We start from the raw sequence: 24,062 nt of genomic DNA, 5'->3' as shown, positions 1-24,062 counted from the left end.
GAGTTGTGCTCTGGTTGTTGCTGTTGTTGTATAACCAGTCTTGCTGGCTCCCTTCCACTCTAGGAGCAGTTAACTCCATAGCATTAAGTCTTTAAATAAAACTACATTTTTGAAGCTGTGGCTCATGAGAATGCCTTTTCCGCAGTTACCCGAGAATAAAGTTTTTAACCTTCCTGTCAGTAAACCTTCAATGGCAAGTATATCTGCCAGGTATAAAGTTATGAAGAACACAGGACGCACACTTGCATATTTGTGTTCAACAGTAAATGTTTTGAACATGCCAGTTTCACAGAAGAAAATTAACTTCTGAATGTGGTCATGCTTTTCAGAGTTATTAAGTAAATACTTTTCAAGGTTAGAAAAATGAGAATGGTTGTTTTTTTTTTTTTTTTTCAAACACCTTTATTTTGGAGATAACATCTCTGAACAGTGCAAAATATCTGCAATGTCAGATTGTTCAGAATTTCAGTCCTAGAAATTTCTCTGTTTTAACCTCTGCTGCTTGCTTCAGGTACAGTATTAACATTTGGGGAAGAACGAGAATTAGAACACCACTAATAGTCTCATCAAAGTTATGAAACCAGTGTCATAATTCAAGGGAGTCTGTGTGACAGATCCTTCAGAATAGGGCTTAGCTCTTGCTTACCTCTCTTGGGCAAGATACTGTGCCTCTAACTTGTTATGAGAAGAATCAAGTCACAGAAGACACAGTGTATCAGCAGCCTGTGTTGTCTTGCCTAGTGGCCTTTTGTGGCCAACCCTAAGGGCCTGGCAGGAGTGAGCACCTGTAGTGGGAGGGCAGACCCAGCGGATAGTCACAGGAAATCTTTGGTGTGTGTGCCATGAAGTGTAATCCAGAGATGGGTGCCTTGGATATCAAAAAATTGGGGAAATCTGTTTCCAGCAAAACCAGCTGAACCATAGATTTTTAGGAGAATTATACAGAGGAGGAAAGGTACTACAGAAATCTTGGGAGTTATAACAGATTTCTTGGAAACATTATGCCGACTGATCCCCATGTCTTTGTGTGTGTTAGTGCTCCCCACCTTCCACCGGTGGGAGCGAAAGCACTGTAAATACTTGAATTACTTGCTCAAGTCACTTGCAGTGGAACCAGGAATAGGACTTGGACTTCCTGTTCTGTGCTTCGTCCATCAAAGAAGTAATTCCATAGTGAACACATGCACATTAGTTTTCAGTAGAATAATACCTGTACTCTCAGAAAGCAGAGCAGGGCTCCAGGATTGCAGATTTGTGTAATTCTTTGCTTTCCAAGGGAGAAACTGCAGAAAAAAATGTTTTGACTCCAATTCACTTTCCTTCTGCCATCATCTTTCATCCTCAGAACTCCTTTGACCTAGCTTGTGTACAAGTGAATTTGTAGATGTGAATGTTCCTGTAAGTAGTTACTCAATGCAACTTTTTTTATTACTGGAGTGGTTGCTATTCTCTACATGTAATTAAGCACTCATAATATCTCGTTGCAACTTGAGACCTCATGAGACTCAGTTCAGCTGTTCAGGGTATAGTTAATAAATGATGTATGTTTGTATTACAGTTATATTTTGTGAGCTCCAGTTGTTTTGCATGCTGTCTGCACACGACACAATCAAAAAACCCCTTTTGCCTTCTGCAGTAGTTACCTGGTGGGAATACATGTTCATTGGACTAAACAGCCATGAAAGGAGAAGTTTACACCTTCAAAAATTTCTCCAATTTCATACATGAGAAGTTGTGGGGAAAGCAGCCCATCGTTGTGTGTACTGCATGAGCAGTAAACTTGTAAAGAATATGCAGACCCTGGAAACTCCCAAGTTTGCACCTGTAACCTCAAGGAATCTGAAACTGCTTCTAATGCTCGTAATTCAGCTGTCAGCGGTCAGGATCCACTATGAGTGGTGCAAACCTCAAATGTAGACAAGATCAGGAAAAAAACCACCATTTGCACTTATCTGTGAATGAGATTCACAGCTTGCAGGCACTTATTTCCTCTGTAATGGTGGAACTGTGACGGTTTCCTAATCAGGATGATCTAAACTTGTCTTACACATTTATCTCATCAAGTCCCTGAAATAAATTTGAAGTGTTTTGAATAGTATACAGCCCAATGTGGTAGGCTTACCGTCACTGCAAAGCTAGCTTGTATAGTGCCTTATGCTTGTGACTTCTCAGTTCTTTATTGTTTTTATACGTATCTTAGTGGGTTTGATTAGAGTTGCTTGGGCTGTGGAAGGACTACTGATGTGTGTTTCTGTGCTCTTCAGTAGTTATACTGACTTCTCTGTAGCAGCCTTTTTATTATCAGACTGGCTGCTATGCCCTAAATGCAGCTAAGCACTCATAATGCATATGAGACAGAGTACTCCCACCATTCCTTGGGAAAGTGGCTGGGCTCTCTAGTATGCAGAGCTAGATGATATATCTATGGAAAGCTTAGCAGCATACATGAGCAAATACAGCACTAGATGCTTACTGGTAGATTTAGAGACTGAGTCAACAAACTAGTTCTCCTTACGAGAAATAGAATTTCATGTATACTTCTGCCTGTCCTTGGAGATAATTGTGTCAGCTAACTCAAACCTAAAGTTGGCTTCACAAAAAGATCAGAGAGAGACAGACCAATACTTTCTGGATGCTCCAAAACACATAGTGGGAAAACTGGATGTGAAATACAGCCTTACTAAAGGTGGAGAACATACTTGAGAAGAAAAATAGCTGAAAAAGTCTGGCAAAATTAAAATGCTGAAAATAAAAACATTTGAATTTGCATACGTGGGTGTGTTTTCAGTTGTTGCTTTTAGTCGTATACTTACTGAGCTTTATGAGTCAGGGACTCTATTTATTCAGGGTTTTGGACACTACCAGCCAAAGTAGTATCTTATTCCAGGACAGTCCTAAATTCTCCAATCTTGCAGGTAACAGACAGTAAGGATCCCTTGGGTACTTGACTTCACTGACATTTCCTCATTGTGTTTACAAAATTGTGACTGAAGCTATGGGAAAACCGTCCTTAAGTTCTAAATTATAATTACAGTGTTTTGGCTGATGTATGTCTAAGCAAAGGAATGAAACATGGCTGGCACTTCAGACATTCTACTATGCATGTATATTACAGTTCATTCTTTTTAGGGCCATGGAATTTCAGTGTACCTGTAATGGGAACAGTGCCACTTTTCAATGAAGCTGACACTCCATTACACATACTTTTTGGCCATGAATCTAGGCAGTCATAAGACCAGAAGTAACCAATTTCACAGAAGTCCAAGCTTTTCCCTTCAGGAACTATTTATGCATGAATGTGTCATGAAACAAATGCATTTTTCCAGCTTCCCACCTCCCCCACCTCTCCAAGCAGTCTACATTTTTTTTTTTTCTTTCTTCTCTTTTTCCCCTTTTTAGAATTTCTCCCAAATGTACATTTTGGGAAACAAAATGCCCACTCCAGAAGAACAGGTAAATTCCTCCTTTGATCCCCATGCTTTCAAAATATAGGAATTAATATATTTACGCAGATTTAACCATAAACCTTCCATAGAAATTTGCTGATGTAGCAACAGGTTGAGGCTAACCTGGGGATGAAAGGTCTGAGCCATGCCATTAACAAAGTGCATTTTGGAGCTGGCATGTGAGGTCAGTTGTGCAGTAGCAGGTGTACAGGTACATCTTCTCCTCTATTCTATGCAGGGCAGCTGCTACCCACACCAAATCATGGCCACAAAGTGTGATTTGCATTTAGTGACAATTTATCCAGTAAATATTCATAGCATCCATTTCACTTACTAAACCACCAACAGTAATATCAGTAAGAGATCTGGAATAGTATTAGCTGTCTCTTTTAGGGTGGTTTCAGCAGTGTTTGAGAGGCAGTTACACATCAACAGCAAGTACTCTAGGTTCACATATGCCTCCCTACTCTAGCAGCAGACTGTATTCTGGCTTTATAGAGGTGGATTGTTTATTTTAATGTGTATGGAAGGAACAGGAGGAGCATGTGATCAACATCGAAAGTGGCTAGTCAGGTCAGCTAATTCTGTGCAAAAACCCCCAATTGTTTACTCAGAACAGCCTACTTCACTTTAGCGGTAGAACATGGTTTTGCTGTTCTAGCCTATGTGGTGATATCAGTATGCTAACAGCAGGTACAGCTCCCTTAGCAAAAGGTTGAGGCAATCCTTAAAGAAGCATAAGTTAAGGCTGAGGGAAGTTGATTACGTTGATGCCACACTAGGGAACTTAACCCATTTAAATTTATCACCAATGTCGACTTTACTGAGACAGGACATAGTGAGCAAACAGTCAGTGAATCACAAGGAAAGAGAGACAAAAAATATACATTTACAAAGTGTGACTGATTTTGGGTACTGTGGTATTAATTAAAAACACCTCTGAAGTTCCTACTGGCTGTGGGAGCACAGACACTTGCTGCTTGAATATGTTAATATAATATCATGATAGTATGTCTAAACTTTTCTGTCTGTTGCCAACCTATAACTGGTTCTATCAGCGTAACAGAAGTGTATTATGTCTCGAGAGTGAGAGGGGATCTATGATTTACTCATTAACCAGTGTAGAGAAGCCCTGATTATTGTTTTCTTCTGCTTGGATTGCTTCTGAAAATGAAATACATGTTTAGTCAAACCTGCACACTGCTGTTTCACATTATAGGTCGTGCCTTTGTATCTCTGTTTAACCTCTACCTTTTGACTTGTTGTGGCAGCAGATGGTATAATGAAGTACAAGGAAATGCAGAACTATAAATGGTGGAGATGGTCTGAGGCGGGTGGAAGAGAACATAGGCTGACCTGCATGGTAGGAGATGGAACTGCTTCAGTAAGGACAGTTTAACATTCAGGGTTAGTCATGTGAAGAGATTTTGCCATGAGAGAATTCATTAGTATTGAATGTGCCTCACTCTTCCCAGAATCTTGCACAACTACTCTCTTCTCTCAGCTTCAACTGTACTTAGAAGACCAAGGATTATAAAGTGACAGGATTTTACAGTGTCATTTCCAGTCAAAATCACTAATACTTCTAATTCATCTGAACTTAACATAGGTCCACTCAAACCACTTCAGTTTGGTTTACAAAAAAGGAAATTAGATTAGTTCAACAGAAGTAAGCTTTAAAGCTTACTTCTTTCCTGCATTTGGAGTGCCTTTGTTAGATGAGATTTCCTCTATTAAAAATCTGCACAGCTTTTTCTAGCATGTGGTAGGTTGTCATTCTCAAGGTTAGAAATAATTGTCAATATCCTATTAGGTCATTCACAGACTGCAGCTCTAAAGATAAATACTTGAGCTGGGGTTACTAAGAATTTAGCATTCTGAGAGAGGCTTGCATTTATTTACTGTAATGTAATTTTGATGACTATTGTTATTTCCGTGTTATAGAAAGATGGTTTTGTAAAGAAAATCTGCTTATTCATATCCTGTATGAGTCAGGAAAAAAGCCTGAATTCTGCTATTCTGTTTTCCACTGAATTCTGTTTTCTTGCCTAGAAGCTTCTTCAGTTGTTACTCTACAAGAAATACATAAGTAAAAAGGAAATCTTCCTCTAATCAAAATTCTCATCTAGTAGAACAAAATTTAGTAAAATCTTTGCAGAGATAGATTGGTAAACCACGCTTGCTTGAGCCAGTGATAGTCTTTGCTGCTTAGTCATGCAGGCTTGGTGCAGAGCTAATTGAAATTGGTGGAACTCCAACTCTTCCCTTCTGCTTCTTGGCACATTTTGGATTTGTCTGTCAATGCACAAGGGTTTCATTTAGATTTTCTCACAGAACACTGCTGAGAACCTTTTGTTAAATGTTGTCATCTGTACCAAATCCGAAGTAACTTCTGGTTTTGGTTTAAATGAGAAACCAAAATATGTAAATGAGGGAGAGATTTTAATCAATTAATGCAACTACTCCTAGTTAGAGAAAGACATCGGGTTTTGGTTTAAGCATTTCACCCCTCTAGCAACATTGAATATCTTGTGTTTGAATGTGATTGGTTACTTTTGGACAACTGCCTGCTCTTAGACCTGCAAAATTATTTTTCTTCTGGTCTTCAATCTCTGTTAAAGCTAATAATGAAAATCTGCTTAATTCCAGGCAGACGTGTGCCATGCATACCAGATTGTACACCGAAATGGAATTCCAGATGAGCAGATCATTGTCATGATGTATGATGACATTGCTGATAATGAGGAGTAAGTGATGAATGTGCACTGGTCACAAGCTGTATGGTTACTACAAGCACACCATAGCCACCAATGTGTTTTCAGTTTGTAGTAGTTTTTTAAGAAAAGCCTTTAAAACCACCTGTGATGCGCATGGAGATATTTTATCCATGAGCACAATAATTCTCTTTTGAAATGTGCTCCTGAGCTTTCTAAGCCTTACTTTCACAACTCGGCATCAATTGTGGCGCTGAGGACTGCAGATCTTCATTGTTACGACACTAAGTGACCTTAACTCCCAGGTGTAACAGTGTACAGGAGCTCTGTGTATGACTTGCAAGATTTTTTTGAAAGGATATCAGTTTAATCCCCAGAATGTACATTCGACAGTGTACATGTCCCATTCTTGATGACTGCCTAGAGCGTGTCACTGCTGTCAATATGAAATAGTTCAGTGATACAGCCTGTAATTCTGAAACAGCTTCAACAGAAATCAGTGGACTTCATATGCACAGCAGTACTGGGAGCAAAGAGTAAAGGGGACTTAAGGGAACACTAAAAGAGAGATGATAGTATAAGAGACCACCTGCCTACATAAAAAAGGCAGACAGCATGATCTGAGGTGGGATACTTGAAGGTACCCTGAGGGTAAGAGCACGTGAGGCAAGCATGTATAACTGGCTGAAGTGAAAAGGTGTTTATATTCTGGGATCACTTAATGATACATGGTGCAGGTATCCATACTCTCTCCCAGGCAAGCTGGCCAGTCAGGACAGTTTAAATGGTTTCCTAGTTGTTATGTGGTTGTTGTAAGGCACATGACTAATTATTCATATTTATGTTCTGTTCAACTTTCAGAAACCCTACAAAAGGCATTGTCATCAATAGGCCTAATGGCACAGATGTGTATGCTGGAGTGCCCAAGGACTATACGAAGGAGGTAAGAGTGAAACACAGGGAAAGTGTAGCATTAGCCAGTGTTCTGAATAAATCCTTCCAGCCTGTAGCTTACACTCCAAAATGCACATAGTATAAAGCCTCCAGCTTGTTTGGATGACATTTGGTGTTCATAAGACAAATATAAACAATAAATGCTTTGAAGTGAAGCAGTGGTCATAAAAGTAAATCTTTACAGTGTTTTTGTGCTGGAACAAAAAATAAAAAATGAAAGGAGGAAAGGTCTTGCATTCAAAAATGTTGTAACTCATTCTGAAGAACAGCTGTGTAAGACTAATTGTTTCATTAAATCAGAACAGTAATCCAGTAACCTGGTGATTTAAGGATTCAGTGAGTCATCATGGCTCATACATTATATAAGGAGTGATTGAAAGGCATGGCCAGCTAAACTTGCCATCCACGCATGCACTCTCATTTTCAGAAGCCATCTTTCTAAATGAAGATTTTGTTGTTGTTTTATGATCAGATTTAACTTTAATCCTCTTAAATCCTTAGGATGTTACTCCAAAGAACTTCCTTGCTGTTCTCAGAGGAGATGCAGAAGCAATGAAGGGAGTGGGATCAGGAAAAGTGTTGAAAAGGTAGGAGAAGTTCAGTGTGGAAAATAATTGCATGTGTAGTTGTACATTGGCACTGATTTCAACAAAAGAATAGGGTAAATTAGAGCAACTTGAGAATCTAGCAATACTATTAAAGGCAATTCCAGGTCGTTCACATTAGAAATTCAGTGGTTCTGATTTCTTAAACTATCTTAAACTGTTTTTAAACACCAAAAAGCAACTGCTGATATTCAACTTGTATGGAGTCCGGTATAAAATCTCTGGATTACAGTATCAACTCTATTACGGTATTTGTTATTTAGACAGCTGTCTTTTGCAAAAGTGGTTATTCTGGTGTCCTCAACGTAAAAAGGACATGGAACTGTTGGAACAAGTCCAGAGGCGGGCCACGAGGATGATCAGGGGACTGGAGCACCTCCCGTATGAAGATAGGCTGAGAAAGTTGGGGCTGTTCAGCCTGGAGAAGAGAAGGCTGCGTGGAGGCTTCATAGCAGCCTTCCAGTATCTGAAGAGGGCCTACAAGGATGCTGGAGAGGAACTCTTCGCTAGGGACTCTAGTGATAGTACAAGGGGTAACGGGTTCAAACTTAAACAGGGGAAGTTTAGATTGGATCTAAGGAAGAAATTCTTTACTGTGAGGGTGGTGATGCACTGGAATGGGTTGCCCAGTGAAGTTGTGAATGCTCCGTCCCTGGCGGTGTTCAAAGCCAGGTTGGACAGAGCCTTGGGTGACATGGTTTAGTGGGAGATGTCCCTGCCCATGGCAGGAGAGTTGGAACTAGATGATCTTAAGGTCCTTTCCAACCCTAACTATTCTATGATTCTATGATTCAAAGAGAGTTTTGTTAAGGTTTTGTTTTAGGGGGTTGCTAAGACTTGGTTTAATGTACATTAACAGTTGTACTGGGCACCTGAAGTGGTGAGACTTAGCAGTCTGTGGCAGAGGGACAAAGATATCTTAAACAGCTCATCAGCTGAAAGAGTTGCATGTCTAATCCCGGCCTTCATCTTTGTGGCAGAGATAAAGTTATTGAGGCTCTGAATGTAATGAAATGGAATTATAGTTTATATTTAATGCAAAAAAGTCTTTGTGATTAAAGAAGTGGTATAAGCAATTAACCTTGTAATGGATGTATTACACCTAAGGTATTTGTAAATTAAGTTACACAAATGGTTGTAAGTTTGGCAGTATTCTAAGATATGAACAATAATAAATTGCCAACTGGCTAAGTAGAATGTAAGATCTGTTATTCAAGAATAAAAGCAATATATTTGAGGGCCTAATCAGAAGACCTCTTGGAAAGATACCTGGTGTCAGTTATTTGTCATGCTTCTACAGAGTTTGAGATATGAAATTATGATGCCTATTTAGTAAAGTGTGTTCTATTTCTGACTCAGTACTGTTTATATTATGTTATATTTTTTATATATGGTATTTGCTGTAAAACCTTTAAGAATTTAAGTCTGACAATTTGGAAGGACTAACGTAGTTTGAGAAAAATTGTCTAAGTGCCTATCTTCATCTGACAGATTAATTTGAGAGGCAGAGCAATGAAACAGAAGAATCCTGCCCTGGCACTGGGAAGAAGCAGCGGGACAGTAGTCCAATAAACTATTGCTCTCAGTTGTTTAAACTTCATCTTGAAAAGCTGACATAGAAAATGATATATGCAAGGCGTATAGACAAAAATTTAATAAATTCCTGCACATTTACAAGATTGTCCTTTCTTAGTAGCTGGAATGAGCCAGGAAGTGACTATAAAGCGTTTTTCTTTAAAAAAAGTACTTCAGAACACACCTCCCACAGGAAAGGTTGATGTTGCAAGTCAAATAAGGGAGTGGCTATGCAGGGGGCCAAGGACTCTTCAGCTGCACAGGAGGACATATTAAACCCACATATAAAAGTCCTTGTTACTTACATTTCAGCTTTGTTGTATTTGACTTAGGGTCAAGAGTGGAAGCCAGAAAAATAGCACCCAGCCTTTCTTTGTTAGGCTCTCTTATGTGAATTTCTAAGTGGCTTGACTTCTTCTATTTGGTGGGACAAGAACTTATTTATCCTCTGACCAGAAAGCCTGTAGATTGTCTTCCGGGTTGTTCTGTAACCAGCAGGTTATTGGCCAGGCAGATGGCTAGACAGTGTCCCCTTGAGCTGCCGCAGTTGTACCTTTTTGCAATCAGGACAGAACAAAAGCAAATACAGATTTCTGGACCACTGATGCAGAGGAAAAGAGGAGGTCTTGGGGGCTCCTTCCAGTCTTCACATATTTTGTATTCAGTTGTCCCTGAATACAGTTCAAAAGCAAAATCCGTTTGCAGATCTGGCTGTTAGGGCAAGACATTAATATCACGTGAATGTGATCTGTTTGATTTAGAGTGCAAGAAAAATCTATGGCAAACTGTGTACTGCACAGACATTAGGGAATCAAAGCTGGTGAATGTGCAGTGCTCAGCTGACAGTGCAAATGCCAATCTAGCCTAATGTGTGAGTTTGTGTACACATCAGTTCTTCATGGAGATATGGGCTGACACTGATTTGGCTACGTATGGCTATGCAGATAACAAGGAAGTACATAAACATACCTAAGGATCTTACAAAGAAGTTTTTGTGGTTTATCTCTTTATTATTGGTGCCTCGGTATAATTTAGTGATAGAAACATTCCTTTTTAACCAGACTGCTACAATTGTCCACAGTAAAACAGATTTTTCAGATAGACATTAAAGACCAATTGTGCTCCCCCCATACTCGATGTGCCAGCCCCTGCCTTACCAGCAATCAGTTTACAGTTTGAAACATAAGGTGTAATTGCTGTATTCCCCATGCTTGAAGGACTAGCTTATATCCCTGTTTCCATTCCTTTTGCAGACACTCACCTCTTCTCATAAGCACCCAAAGTAGTATGCTTTGAGAGGAAAAAGGTAGTACCAAAAGGAAGTGTTTCAGCTGTATTATTTTCAAGTATTGACGTGTCTTATCATTGAGAAGCAGATGATTGTTGTTGTGATGAAGATCAGGTTGGAGTGGTTAGAAGGAACTTGTTTGCAATTTTTTATTACAGTGGTCCCAAGGATCATGTGTTTGTTTATTTCACTGACCATGGAGCTCCAGGGCTTCTGGCTTTTCCTGATGACGATGTAAGTATTTTGGGAGATTTCTTTGTCATAAGAACCATCCTTTTAGTGACATACTAAAATACTAACTAATAAATGTAAAACACAAAAATGTTTGATGCTTTGCCATATTGAAGGGGGAGGCAAAAAAGAGCAATATGCTTCTCATCACCACAGTTTGGATTTTTTCCAGTTTGAATTTAAGCCCTTAGGTGAAATTATGTCATTTAGTATTTCACTGGACTTTGATGGTCCAAGCAGACTATTTCACATAGGTACAACTTGACTTTCTGGTGTGCTATACTTATCATCTGGGACCATTAATTACCTTTTTCGAAGGGGTAAATACGAGAATATTGTATTTTGGGCAAAGCACCAGATATATTTAATGGAAAACAGTATACATATCCACAACAGTTAGTATTTATCCCTATTAAGTGAACTGTGTATCTCTTGAATATAAGTGATTTTAATACAAGGCTTCTTATTTTACAGCTTCACGTGAAGGACTTGAATAAGACTATTTGGTACATGTATCATCACAAAAAATACCAGAAGGTAAACAAGCATTATCAGAAGTTGTGAGATTAAAAGAGCAGCTGGCACAGAAGAGAGACATTTGTCTTCATTTTGAGAGTTATTTAAAACAGGAGGAAGCTGTTGCCGTGCAATGGAATTTGGATTAGGATTTTGTACTTAAAAGTATTGATCCTATCCAAATTTTCTCTTTCCATTTTTAGTTTACTCTATATCTGCAATAGATGTTAAGATGTAGTGTACTGCCTTCTGATAAAGATATATATTCTGACCCAATGGTGGAGAAACGCCATCTGTAACTACTACACCCTCATAATATGTACCTGACTCTTTCTTCCTGTACTTTGCTTCAGACTGCACTGGTAGCCTGTATATACCATGTTTCTCTTACAGTTACTAATATAGCTTAAGAGACACTACCTCTTGTTAGAAAATTATGTGCATTTATTTCATCACATGTAGTCTTAAGCAGAAAAACTAAAAATTTTAGCAGCTTGCCTTTTTTTAAGCAACTTTCTGCGGTAATCTGTCTACTATGGCTGGCTGTATTTAGGAATACAGAAATAGCCATTGGTTCCAGCAATACCGCAATGGCATCCTAGGGTGCATTAGAAAGGGTGTGGTTAGTAGGTCAAGAGAGGTTCTCCTCCCCCTCTACTCTGCCTTGGTGAGGCCTCATCTGGAATATTGTGTCCGGTTCTGGGCCCCTCAGTTCAAGAAGGACAGGGAACTGCTGGAGAGAGTCCAGCGCAGAGCCACAAAGATGATTAAGGGAGTGGAACACCTCCGTTATGAGGAGAGGCTGAGGGAGCTGGGTCTCTTTAGTTTGGAGGAGACTGAGGGGTGACCTCATCAATGTTTACAAATATGTAAAGGGTGAGTGTCAGGATGATGGAGCTAGGCTTTTCTCATTGATGCCCAGTGATAGGACAAGGGGTAATGGGTGTAAACTGAGCATAAGAGGTTCCATGTGAACATCAGGAAAAACTTCTTTACTGTGAGAGTGACAGAGCACTGGAACAGGTTGCCCAGGGGGGTTGTGGAGTCTCCTACGTTGGAGATACTCAAGGCCCGCCTGGACAAGTTCCTGTGTGATGTACTCTAGGTTACCCTGCTCTTGCAGGGGGGTTGGACTAGATGATCTTTTGAGGTCCCTTCCAACCCTTGAGATTCTGTGATTCAGGAGTGGTGCATTACTGTGCACATTGTGTCTGTGTATGTTGTGTCGCTCTTTAGTGACTGTATATTTGATTTGTGCTTTGTACATTAGTCAGTAGCTCCCCGTGGATTCTGTAGAGATTAATGACATCTTTTCATTGTGATTGTTAACCCTTTCCACATACTTTAGTTCCCAAAAAATGAAAAATTGAACTACTTACTTTTGTTTTCTTTATTTTGGAGCATTATGGATATCTCTTGTTTCAGGTACAGCAGTACAGGCCATCTAGCTACCACTGAAAAGCATTGAAGGACTTTCATCCATGTCCTCATGGAATTTCTTAAAGGCTCTGGTTTATCTTACAGATGGTGTTTTACATTGAAGCGTGTGAGTCTGGATCTATGATGAATCATTTGGCTGATAATATCAATGGTGAGCAATCAGTTAACTTACTGGAGTTAAATGTCACAACTTGTCACAGACCTAAACAGATACCATGTCAAGGGTAGGTTCAAGGCAGTAGAAGTCTTAATAGAGTAGAGTTTTAGCAGGGAGTACAAGAATTAGAGAAAGCAATATTTTCCATTTATGGGAAATTCCTTTTAAGGAATTAATGAAGTCTTACAAACGCTACTGGGGCTTTCTTTTTCGTGCAACTGCGAAGTTGAAAAACCATTTGTTTTCAGGAACTATGGGGTTGCCCTTAAGTGGTAGTAAGTTATACTGACATTTCTCAGCCTCAGCACTGCTAACAGTGGGTGTGGAGTTCCTGCTATCAGTTTCATTGAGTAGCAAAGGCACTCAGGAGACACCAGGCCAGTCAATTTTGCTATACTCATTTGCATAATAACCCAGGAAATGGAACTCAGATTTTTCAGGGTTTCTAAGCTCTCTGCTGCAGAGTTGGGAGTTCAGCCTTGGTTAGACAAGAAGTTCTTTTCAAACTCCTGTTCCGTGGCAGGGAGACTGAATGATCTGGCTTTCTTGTAGTTTTGAAGCTGTGATTTCAGGGAAGACGAGACATGTGCCTATCCATGGCTTCCTGGCTCTTTGGCCCTGGAGTGTGCTTCCTGGCACCCACCTAGACTTCTTATAGCCCTGTCATAGGCTTACAGAAAGTTCACACAACGTTTCATATTGATGATTGTTCAAAATAAATCTTCAGAGAATCTGCATTCTTCAAAGTTTGTTCTGTTCAGAATTTCCAGTCCAAGGACTCTCTGCTTTCACCACTAGCTCTGCCATGGACTTACAAAGGCAGAAAATTGATAATTTATAGTAGGAAGCTGTCTTTGGCAGCTTTCAGTAGTGAAGTACAAAGCTTAACAGGTTACTTGGTAAACATTTTAAAGGGTGCTAAGAGGAGCACTTTACTACGTGGACAAGATTTAAGACTTTTTTTGGCTTTTGAACTTTAGGTACATTCTGAGTAGAAACAACACTATAGCTCTATAAAAGCATACCTAACACTTTCTCATTTTGAAACTTGGACTTTCATGAAGTTACACAAGTATGCTACGAGTTGACTTTGGCAAAAAACCAAATAGGTTTTGTCTTAATGCCTGTAAGATGTGTTTACAGGCATTGTATATATGTTATGTTAGAGACAACTTACTGGAACACTGCTTGGGGCAGATGTTCTAGAGGACTGTTTTGGTTTTCTCCCAGTGTAGAGTGTTATACAAGAAAGGATATTACTTAGAAGGTGGCATTTCAAGGGTGATGAGGCACTGGCACAGGTTGTCCAGAGAAGTTGTGGCTGCCCCATCTCTAGCAGTGTTCAAGGCCAGGTTGGATGGGACTTTGAGCAATCTGGTCTAGTGGGAGATGTCCCTACCCATGGCAGTGGTGTTGGAACTGGATGAGCTTTAAGGTCCCTTCCAACCCAAACCATTCTGTGGTTTTCTAGAAGAAAAGATGATTTAGAGAGTTTACTTCAAGTTTGGGGAAAAGTCATCATCACTGTAATAAAGAAAATGAATGTATAGATGTCAGTGCACAGGTATTCTCAGGCAGTTCTTCAAACAGTAGATTTTCTCCTTAGAAGTGCATATTATTCTTTGAACACCCCAGACCACACATTTGGCAGCAAGAAAGGAGTTCTTTTAACAGTATTCTAAAAGTATTCTAACAGCATTGAGGTCGACGGAACAGAATGATTAACAGGCTTTGCTTCCTGCTATTTAGAAGGAAGTGATTGAAAGCCAAAATACTTAGACAAATATATCACGTGCAGCTCAGTACTAAATCATGTGGAGGCGATTAAAAAAAAATTACTTTCTATTTGTCTTACAGTTTATGCCACAACAGCTGCCAATCCCAGAGAGTCATCGTATGCATGTTACTATGATGATGAAAGGCAGACTTATCTTGGGGACTGGTACAGTGTGAATTGGATGGAAGATTCAGATATGGTAAGTTACTTAGATGAGGTTTCTGCGTTTCCATGCATGAAAAATTATTTGGCTTTTTACAAATGGCTCCTTTACAGGATTTGTGAAAGTACTCGGTTTTATGTGAGACTGAAATCAACAAATTGATTTGATAAAAGTATTTATCTACTATTCAGAACCATATATATTCTTTATTTGTTTGGGTCACTAAATTTCTTTCTGAAACTTAACTTTTGGAAACGTTGTCTTCTTTTGTTATTTATAAGATCAGAAACTGTCTAACTTCTAGTTTGATATTCACTAATCTGGATTTGCTTTTCTGAGACCACACCTCCAAATTTTTTAAACAAGTTGGGTACTTCAGTACCAAGGTACAAGAGTAACAATTACAAGAGTAACAAGTACAAGGTAACAAGTACAAGAGGTTGTACCTCTGCTTCAGGGATCCTTAGTGAACTGTGGCTAACCCATTTGTTAGCATAATAGGAAACAATATTAGTGAAACAAATCTGGGATTTGTATGATAGCCCATTTCCTTCTTGCCCATTTGCTGGGAGATGAGGAGATCGTTAAAAGCAATTTGAGAATATGCTGTCAAATCTTCGTTTCAATATTTACTTTTATGTCTTTCAAAGGTTGTGTAGCTCTTGCCCTATACTTCCTTCTACATACTGACAGCTAAGACCCTTTCCAGGTTTCCTTGCATTTTTAGACTAGCTGTATTTAAGTATCTGTGACCACATGGAATTTTCTTCATACAGGAGGATCTAAGAAAAGAAACACTCCACAAGCAGTTTCAGCTGGTGAAGAAACGAACCAACACCAGCCATGTGATGCAGTATGGAAACAGAGTATGTATAAGAGTGGGCTTCTTGGTCAGATGTATCTTAAAATCTTTTGTGCTCTATACTTTTACACCTTAAAAAAAAAACAAACCCAAAACAAAAACAAAAACAAACCAAACAAAACCAAAACAAACCAAACAAACAAACAAAACAAAAAAAAACCAAATAAAACCCCAAAACAACACACAAACCCCCACTGCTCCCCAGAGCTCTGCTGTAAATTGGCAGGGTTGATTTAGAAAATGAAACTGTTCATCTCAGAAGACCATTGAGCATTTAAGAGATGATACTAAAAGAAGTACAGCCTGGTATTGTGTTTTAATCTAGGGAGTCAGGATGTGAGTTGTCTTCCAAGCTCCTCCAGAGATGTAACACTTCAGACAAGTATAAGAAGGGTATTTATCACTTCCAGCCATATTATGAATATTAATGAAATGTTAATAAGTACACTGATCCTTCGCATGGGAAGAGCTAAGAGGTGATACATCATTTATAGTAGTCCCATTATTCAACAGATTAAAAATCTGTTAATTAAAAAAAAAAAAGTCACATTACTGAACCTGATGGATCTTTTTTCCCCACGCTGAGTTTTGGAAATAAAAGTTCCCAAATTCTTGGCAGCCTTACCCTTTTTTTAAAAAAACCAAGACATGCACACCCACACACAACTCTGTGATCTCCTTTATTTTCTCTAATACAGCAAGTTTAGAGAGTTAGGTTTGCATGGCAAAGCAGGGACAGACTACCCACTGAAGGGGATTGACATTTTCCATTTGTTTACTTTCTAAACCTCAGAGCATCTCCTCCATGAAAGTGATGCAGTTTCAGGGCATGGGGAAGAAAGCTGTCCCCATCTCTCTGCCACCTGTAGAACACTGTGACCTAACGCCTAGTCCTGATGTGCCTCTTGCAATCATGAAGCGAAAGCTGATGGTTACCAATGACATTTATGAGGCTAAGAAGATTGCTGCACAAATGAAAGCACACCTGGAGGTAAGCACAAAAAATTAAGTAATTGAACTACACACCAGGTCAGATTTGTTTCCATCGTAAGCAATAGCAGAAGTAACACCCCTGAAGCCAATGGGATTATTTGCAGTTTTTGCTAGATGCAGCAGAATTCCTTTTCAGACTGGAAACCTCTAGCTGATGGTTTACTCTTCCTTTAAAATTCAGGGATGTGTTCCACAAGGCACATTCAGTAGTGATTATCTAGGAAAATGTAAGCAAATGCAAAAGTCAGTTTCAGCTTTTATTTCCATGAAATTCCTCATCTGCATCCATAGGGAGTCTTGTTGGGAGGACTTACTTGGTGGTAATAGAGAAATTCTTGTCTCAGTAGAACTGAAGTCTCCCAAATGAAATAGCTCCTGCAGAATGGTAGTCAGTATCGTTCTTGGTGGTATTTTCTTTCTTCTGCTGCAACGCTAGACAGTGTATGATTTTGGGAGCCAGGAGTCTGGGTTTCTGTCTCCCTAGTTTTCATTTGCGTCTGAAGGTCCAAAAGGCTGTGCTAAAAAGAAATGGCAAAATTGGGTTCCTTTAAAAGCTCAATAGTTGACGGAGGTTTAAAGAAAAGAAACATTTCAGTCTTTAGAAAAAACATGGTTTTAGGTTCTTACTGTTTTATGTGCAGGTGAGAGAATTTATCCAAGAATCCATGCGAAAGATAATCACCTTAGTAACAGGATCAGAAGAAGAGACCAAGCAAATTCTGTCAGACAGACTGACCATCAGCAATTATGACTGCTACCAGTCAGCAGTGAACCACTTCAAAACTCATTGCTTCAACTGGCACTTAGCTGTGGTAAGTCAAGCATTAGATATAACTTGATAAACCTGGTAAAAACAAGCACAGAAGTCATTAGCGTGTCTGCAAAATCAGCTTTTATTTAAAAAGGTAGCTTGGGGGCAGTCATACAGCTTAGTTGTGCAGAAAGGGTAAGTAATATTTTTGGAAACAGGAAACAACTTCTACTACACCTGTAGATAAGCAAGAAGATTGCTAATAACAAACCCCAAAATAATCCCTAATTTTTACTAATGAGAGCTGTCCTCTCATCAACTCCCTCCACAGAAATCCCAGTATTAAATAAGTCTGCTTGAGGCATCTTTACTGGAAAACAGTAACATGAGCACCACCACTGTGAATTCCTAATTCCAGTATATTAAATTTCTGTTTATGATTGTGGCTTGCATAGTTCATTGCAATAGCCTAGCTGCTACTTCCATGGTCTTGTTGAATTCCTGAGAGCCCCCTTTTAGTTTAGGGGTTTTATTACCATCTCCTCTTCCCATGATCCCAGTTGAAGGCCAAATCCTGTTGTGCTGAGCACTGTTTAGACAAGAATGAGAGGTCAGTTCCTATTCCAGAAAACCCAGTCCTGATGTCAGGCAAGATAACCCAAGTGGGTAGTGGCATGTGGTAAGATGAGTCAACAACAAATTAATTGATTTTAGCAGAAAGCTGTGGGATCACCTGGCAGTTGGCCAGGATCAAACTACTGTATGCAGATCAAAAGCAGTCCTTCAGTTGGACCTTCTAATTAACCAGGCTATTAGGCAGCTGCATTGCTCTGAAATTTTAGTTTCCCCTTAGCTTTGTTGGGTTTGTTTTGGTTTTTTATTTGGGGTTGGGGTTTTTTATTATTGTTGTTGTTTATGTGAGGGTTTTTTGAATGAAATTGGTTAGATGGGTGAGCCTTGCCTGAGGGACCAATGTGTAGCAGCAGCTGAATTTACCTAATGAAGTTCAAAGAGCAAAGTGAACAGAAGAAAGATCCATTTAGCCTATTGCTAGATTGGCAGTTAAACACCTTGAATATTAATAATCACTTCCATGATTTCTTTTGGATAAACAATACCTGCTCTTCATCACTGAAATGATTACCAATGTTTGTTTATTTCAGTATGAGTATGCACTGAGACAGCTGTATGCCTTGGTCAACGTTTGTGAAGGAGGATACCCCATTGACAGGTAAGAAGGCTTCCAGATACACTGTGTGGTTTTATCTATGGCTAAAAAAGCAGAAGCTAATAGGCAGGTGAAGCTTAATGCTAAAAGTTTCTCATGTGTTCTGCTCTGTTGACTATTTAGTCAGTTAAAGTTCTCCCTCTAAAGTTATGAATACTTATTTTGGACAACATAATGATTTTTAGTTCTCTCCTACTCATAATGATCCATTTCCCCAGTAACCCTTTAATTTCCTTGTTGAAGACCCTCAGGGGAAGTGACAGCCAGTCAGAGGATCCCAGTGTACCGTGTAACAAAATAGCACGACTGGTGCAAGGGTGTTGCCCTGTAACTCCCGTATGATCTTACCCAGAGGCAAGGTTGGGATGTGCTCTATTTTCTCTACTGCACCCTCAGCTGCTGGCTCAAACACATCACAGCATTGCTCCATTCTTTTGAGGAAAGGGCCCACATTTATGAGCCTGTGTTAGGAAAGCAGGGAAAATAATGGTCTAGAGGTAAGGAACGGGTGGTGGTGGAATTCTGTCTTGGGAGTTTGTGGCAGAGGATGGGATCCTAGCTTGTGAGTCACGTGAGAGGAAGAAACTTGACAGAGGAAAGCAGAGGAGTAGGGAAGGGGAGGGCAGACTGGTAATTTAGGCAGCGTTCACATGCAACCCTGAAGGTGGAGAACTGCTGCCCCCACTCCTGGTGGCATCCTGCTGCAGTCAGTTTGGGAGGTTTGAGAGCACAGGACCTAAAAAGTTTCTTACCATTATTGTTCTCTGTTGCAGAATATGCCTGGCCATGGATAAAGTGTGCCTTGGGTATTAATGGAAACAGCAGTCCCTAATATAACCCTTAGTACAAGTGATAACGTCTCGTAACTGTAACAACCCAGACTTTACGTGCATGCAATATGAAAGAGTCAACCACTGTACTGGAACTGTGCTGGGAGCTGAAGTACCTGACCATGAGCAATACATGTGCTCTCCCCTCTGTCCCCAGCTGCTGCCAGCCTGCTGGCTTGACAGACCACGTGGAACTTTCAAATGGATGATTTGCTTCAAATGCAATGCTCTTCAGAATCTCTGGATGAACACTACAGGCCACCTGTCAGTTATTGTTAAATCTGTGCTAAATTTAATCATTGAGTTTTTAATTCAGGAATTTATTTCTTTTTATATTATTGCTAACTATAAGCTTTTTAAGGAAAGTTAATGAATTCCATTGCAGTGACTAATTTGCAGACTGGTAAAGAGTGAAGAAACCAAAGCTTGTTCTTTAAGCTTTAACTTCTTAAGAGTTTAAAGAAATTATTTGCTTTTGAGAACTATTGGATGTGAACAGCACAGTTAAACTGTGAACAGTGAAAGTGGGTAGAAAGCACTGTTTCCCAAAGAAAAACACAAATACCTAATGCTGTAAATTTAGCAACAGTATATTATAATTAAATGTATATACACGCAAACCTGTGGGAAGTCACAGAATACAGGAACTGCCTGTGAATAAAAATGAAGTTGATGGTGTCATCAACTTACAGGGCAATACAGTGTTAGACATCTTGTGTCTTGAAAATAAATGAGACCTAATTCATTTTATGATATTGCATTAAAATTCTGTCCAAAAACCCCCAACAAATCAAACCTCCAAACCTCAACCCAAAATCAACAACAAAAGTATCAAAAACCTGGAGTCACATTTGAAGGCACCATTCCTTAGAGGTGACTGAGAAAATGAGAAATGGGGAGGATTATAGGCTATGAGGTGACTCAAAGGAGTTTCAGGTTGTCCATGCCTTTTCACATGTGGAGATAGGACATAAAAATACTTCAGGGCTCTTTCCAGAATATATTATATGCAAAATTACCTCTCCATGGGAAAAGTACAAAGTATAATTAAAAACTAAACCAGCATCCTCAAGACAGAGAGAGTTCTGGCTAGCTCTGCTCAGAGGAAAGGGGTTATAGGGGCTGTAAGTGAAGCTGCTTCTATGTAAAGAACAGCCAGATAAAGCCAGGGACATTATCACTTTTCAGCTGTGTGCTGAGTGAAGGAGCGAAAGTCTAGAACACAGCTGTATCAAGATAGATGGCAAAAGATGAAAGTAGGTGGAACTAGGCTTTACTGAATTAAGAAATGAAAGTTTGCACCTTGGGGTTTGTTGAAGATTCAGGTACATGCTGCTTTTGGGTTGCTTCCTGTTTCTTTTCAGCTGTAAAGCTGGTTGGGTTTTTTAAGCAGAAGTCTAAAGACAGTATGAAACTCCTGACTGCCTGAATGTGTTGCATGTGTTTTCACTGATGGCAGGAGGGAGGGTTGGCCACATGGAACAGCTTTTAGGCAGTCTGGCTTCTGTCATAAAATGGTGCAACCAAGAGCCCCCCAGTCACTTGGAAAGAACAGGACTAATGTCTTCTTCACAGCCCTGTTTGAATATATACATTAAATCTGCTAAGTTTTACACTTCTCTGCTTTTAGAGTTCTGTGCCCTAGAAATCCAGGCTGCTTCTGAAGCACTTGGCATCATTGCTTCATGGCTTTAACAATTTTCTTCACCCTCTAGAAATTCCCATTTTCTCATCAAGTATTCAGAAGAAGCTTTTGGTCTTTTGGATTTTCATATCTAGAATGCAGAGGAGGAAAAAAACCCCAAAAACATAAAGTCCTCCAGGTTCTTCACACATAACCTCACTTCAAGAGCCTCCAGCCATTGTAAGTAGGCCTCAAAAAAGTAAATATCAGATGAACAGTCAGCTGCTAGCACACATCCAAGGCCAGGCTGGCCGGGGCTTTGAGCAATCTGGTCTAGTGAAAGGTGTCCCTGCCCATGGCGGGAGGGTTGGAACTGGATCTGTAAGGTCACTTCCAACCCAAACCGTTTTGATTTTTATTTTCAGACATTAGTGACACCCAGGTGGTATTTGTGCCTCCTGGCCCTTCTGCAGACCCGTGTAGCTTTGAGGATGCAAAGCTGAAACATGACTGTCTGTTTTCCTCCTGCAAGAGTGATTTCCAGAACTTCTCCATCCGCAATGCTACCCGTGGAATCGTTACCCCTTCCCTCAGGGATGTGCTGAAATGAAACAGGGAGGCAGTCTGCTGAAGATGTCACTGCACCCACAGTACCATCTGAGATGCAGCAGGTTCTTATTCCTGCCTCACAAAAATCAGCGTGCTATTGAATTTCCAGTCTGTATCCAGAGACCCATTTCCTTGGCAGTCACTGAGGACACAGCAGGAAAAAAACCCACCTTCTCTGATCAATACATTTGTTTTAAGGCCTCCAAATAGCACTGCGCAGGCTTTGTGCGTGCATGGCAGGCTGTTTATTTTGGGATGGTAATAGAACCGGATGAGAAAGAAAATAGTTTTAGGATTGTGCAAGGTCGGTCTTACGCCAGAGTATCTTGTGGTGGTGTATTGGGTAAGTGCAGGCACCCTCACTCTTCCTTTGGGCATGTGGCTGCTTCAGGCTGTCATTCCTAGAATGCTGTGATGCAGAAATGACTTCTGCAAAATACGGAAAACTATCAGGTTCTCCAGAAAACCATCATCACCAGGCAGGGCAGGGCACAGCTGGGGCTGTGTTATTTACAAAAACCCTTCCTGAGCAGAGTAGTGGTGTATATGTGTAACCCACAGAAGAGTGTCATTAGCACCAGCCAGGGCTTCCTGTCCTTATTGCTACAGAGTTCAAGGCCCTTGCCCCAGCTCTTCTGTGCCAAATATGCTGTGTGTTTCTACCCAGCATCCTGCTGCACACAGCAGTTCACTGCTTTCCTTTGAGAGGCCCTGGAGGGCGGGGGGCATGATGAGCCTCCATAGCACACTGTGTGCTGTTTCTGTACAATGCAAGCTTACATGGACACAGCTTTGTTCAGAGTGCATGTAACTGCTGTCCCTTCTCTACTGGCAATAACTCCGAAAGAAGTTCACCTAGAGGTGGAAATAATGCACTTTAATTTTATAGATTCCCGTATTATTTTAGCTCTGCCCAAACCAAATTGCATCTTCTCCTACCCTGACAGCTTAAGGGTAGAGCTGAGCAGCCATGACTGTTGAGAGTAGGAGGCTTAAGGCTTCTCCTGAGCTCAGCCTCTGCCCTGTGAGTATAGGGATGGAGGAGCAGCAGAGGGAAAGGACACTTAAGCTGAAGTCCTGACTGAGCAGCATTTCATGCCGAGAGCTCGGGCAATTCTGAATCAGAGGCCACTTGCTTCCTAGAGACATGAGCCCCCAAAAGAGGCAGGAGACAACAGAACTCTCACAAGTCTGTAACCCCATGCCCTGCAGGCAGAGCTGGCCAATATCTCATAGCAGCAGCATCCATCCAAGGAGCGACTCCAGTGGAACTCAGGCTTTGTGCCAGCTGGGTAAGAGGAAATTTTCAAATCTAGCATCCAACATACTGGACCAGCGCCCAGCGAGGCTGTATGATCTCCAGCCCAGGAGACCTGCGGCACCAAGATGAAAAGGCCCTGGACAGCTTTGGGAGGCAGGGCCACTTGAGCAGGGATTGGACTGGTGGCCTCCTGTGATCCCTGCCTGCCTGAATCCCTGCACAGGCCTGCGGAAAAAAGCCAGTCTTGTGCCAGCTTTCAAAGTACAGTTCGTGACTGATGCAGTCTGCAGACTGATGAGCCCCAAAAGCTCTAGAATTCAGCAGGAAAACTGCCTTTGATTTCAACGGTTTTTCTTTTAGGTTATACATGACCCATTGGTATAATTATTTCAGTGAATTATTGAGAGATGTTATCACTGGGTGCAAAGTGGCCTTAAGTAAGATCTGTGCTCGAAGTGGCCACAAGGACTTTTTGTTTTCTTTTTGCAGAAGCTGTTGGGTTCAGCAGGTCTCCTTCTTCCTCCCTCTCACACTGGGATCCTTTCCTTGTGAGTAAATGAGTGACTGTTGCACAATGTTTCGCTGCAAACGAGTGTTTGAGGAGGCCTGGACTGGATTGCACAACCTTACTTGGTCAGAGTCTCCTGAAACACTCCTGTCTGCTGATGGCTCATATGAGGGCCAGAGCACGAGTCACGGCGTGACCATCTTGACTAACCAGGGGTGGCCACAGATCACCAGACTGGACTGCTTCCTCCTCGCCTGGGCTGCAGCATGAGGAAGCCCCATGGCAAAGCAAATGAATAAAACCCCATGGAGCATTAAAAAATGCCCATTTCATTCCCACATTTGACCTTTTGTTTTGTTTTTTTTTTCTCGCTGCCCAAAATGTCAGGTATCAGTGCAGGACCCTGGGCACCAGGGTCCAGAGGGAGGCATGTGCTGAACCGCTCCAGTAGTCTCCACGCTGGGGACTCAGACCTTCGCCAGAGTCACCAGAACAACAGCATGTTTGCTTCAGACAGGCTATTTCTGCAT

General features: G+C 40.7%; 1 protein-coding gene across 1 annotated transcript in view; it reads left to right on the top strand.

Annotated features, from left to right (window-relative positions):
• The window catches only part of LGMN (legumain), a 28,355-nt gene extending 8,745 nt beyond the window's left edge, over window positions 1-19,610 (top strand). The window contains exons 3-14 of the mRNA XM_080619441.1: window positions 6,096-6,193; window positions 7,022-7,103; window positions 7,616-7,701; window positions 10,741-10,816; window positions 11,288-11,350; window positions 12,854-12,920; window positions 14,784-14,902; window positions 15,643-15,732; window positions 16,522-16,719; window positions 17,363-17,533; window positions 18,636-18,703; window positions 19,474-19,610. Coding sequence (XP_080475567.1) covers window positions 6,096-6,193; window positions 7,022-7,103; window positions 7,616-7,701; window positions 10,741-10,816; window positions 11,288-11,350; window positions 12,854-12,920; window positions 14,784-14,902; window positions 15,643-15,732; window positions 16,522-16,719; window positions 17,363-17,533; window positions 18,636-18,703; window positions 19,474-19,513 — 1,158 coding nt within the window. The 3' untranslated portion in view covers window positions 19,514-19,610. The remainder of the gene's footprint in view (window positions 1-6,095; window positions 6,194-7,021; window positions 7,104-7,615; window positions 7,702-10,740; window positions 10,817-11,287; window positions 11,351-12,853; window positions 12,921-14,783; window positions 14,903-15,642; window positions 15,733-16,521; window positions 16,720-17,362; window positions 17,534-18,635; window positions 18,704-19,473) is intronic.
• The last annotated feature ends 4,452 nt before the right edge of the window (window positions 19,611-24,062 follow it).

Source organism: Psittacula echo (genome assembly GCF_963264785.1).
Source record: "Psittacula echo genome assembly, chromosome: 5".
Taxonomy (NCBI): Eukaryota; Metazoa; Chordata; class Aves; order Psittaciformes; family Psittacidae; genus Psittacula; species Psittacula echo.
The sequence above is the reverse complement of the archived record's forward strand: the minus strand, read 5'-3'. Positions and strand labels throughout refer to the sequence as shown.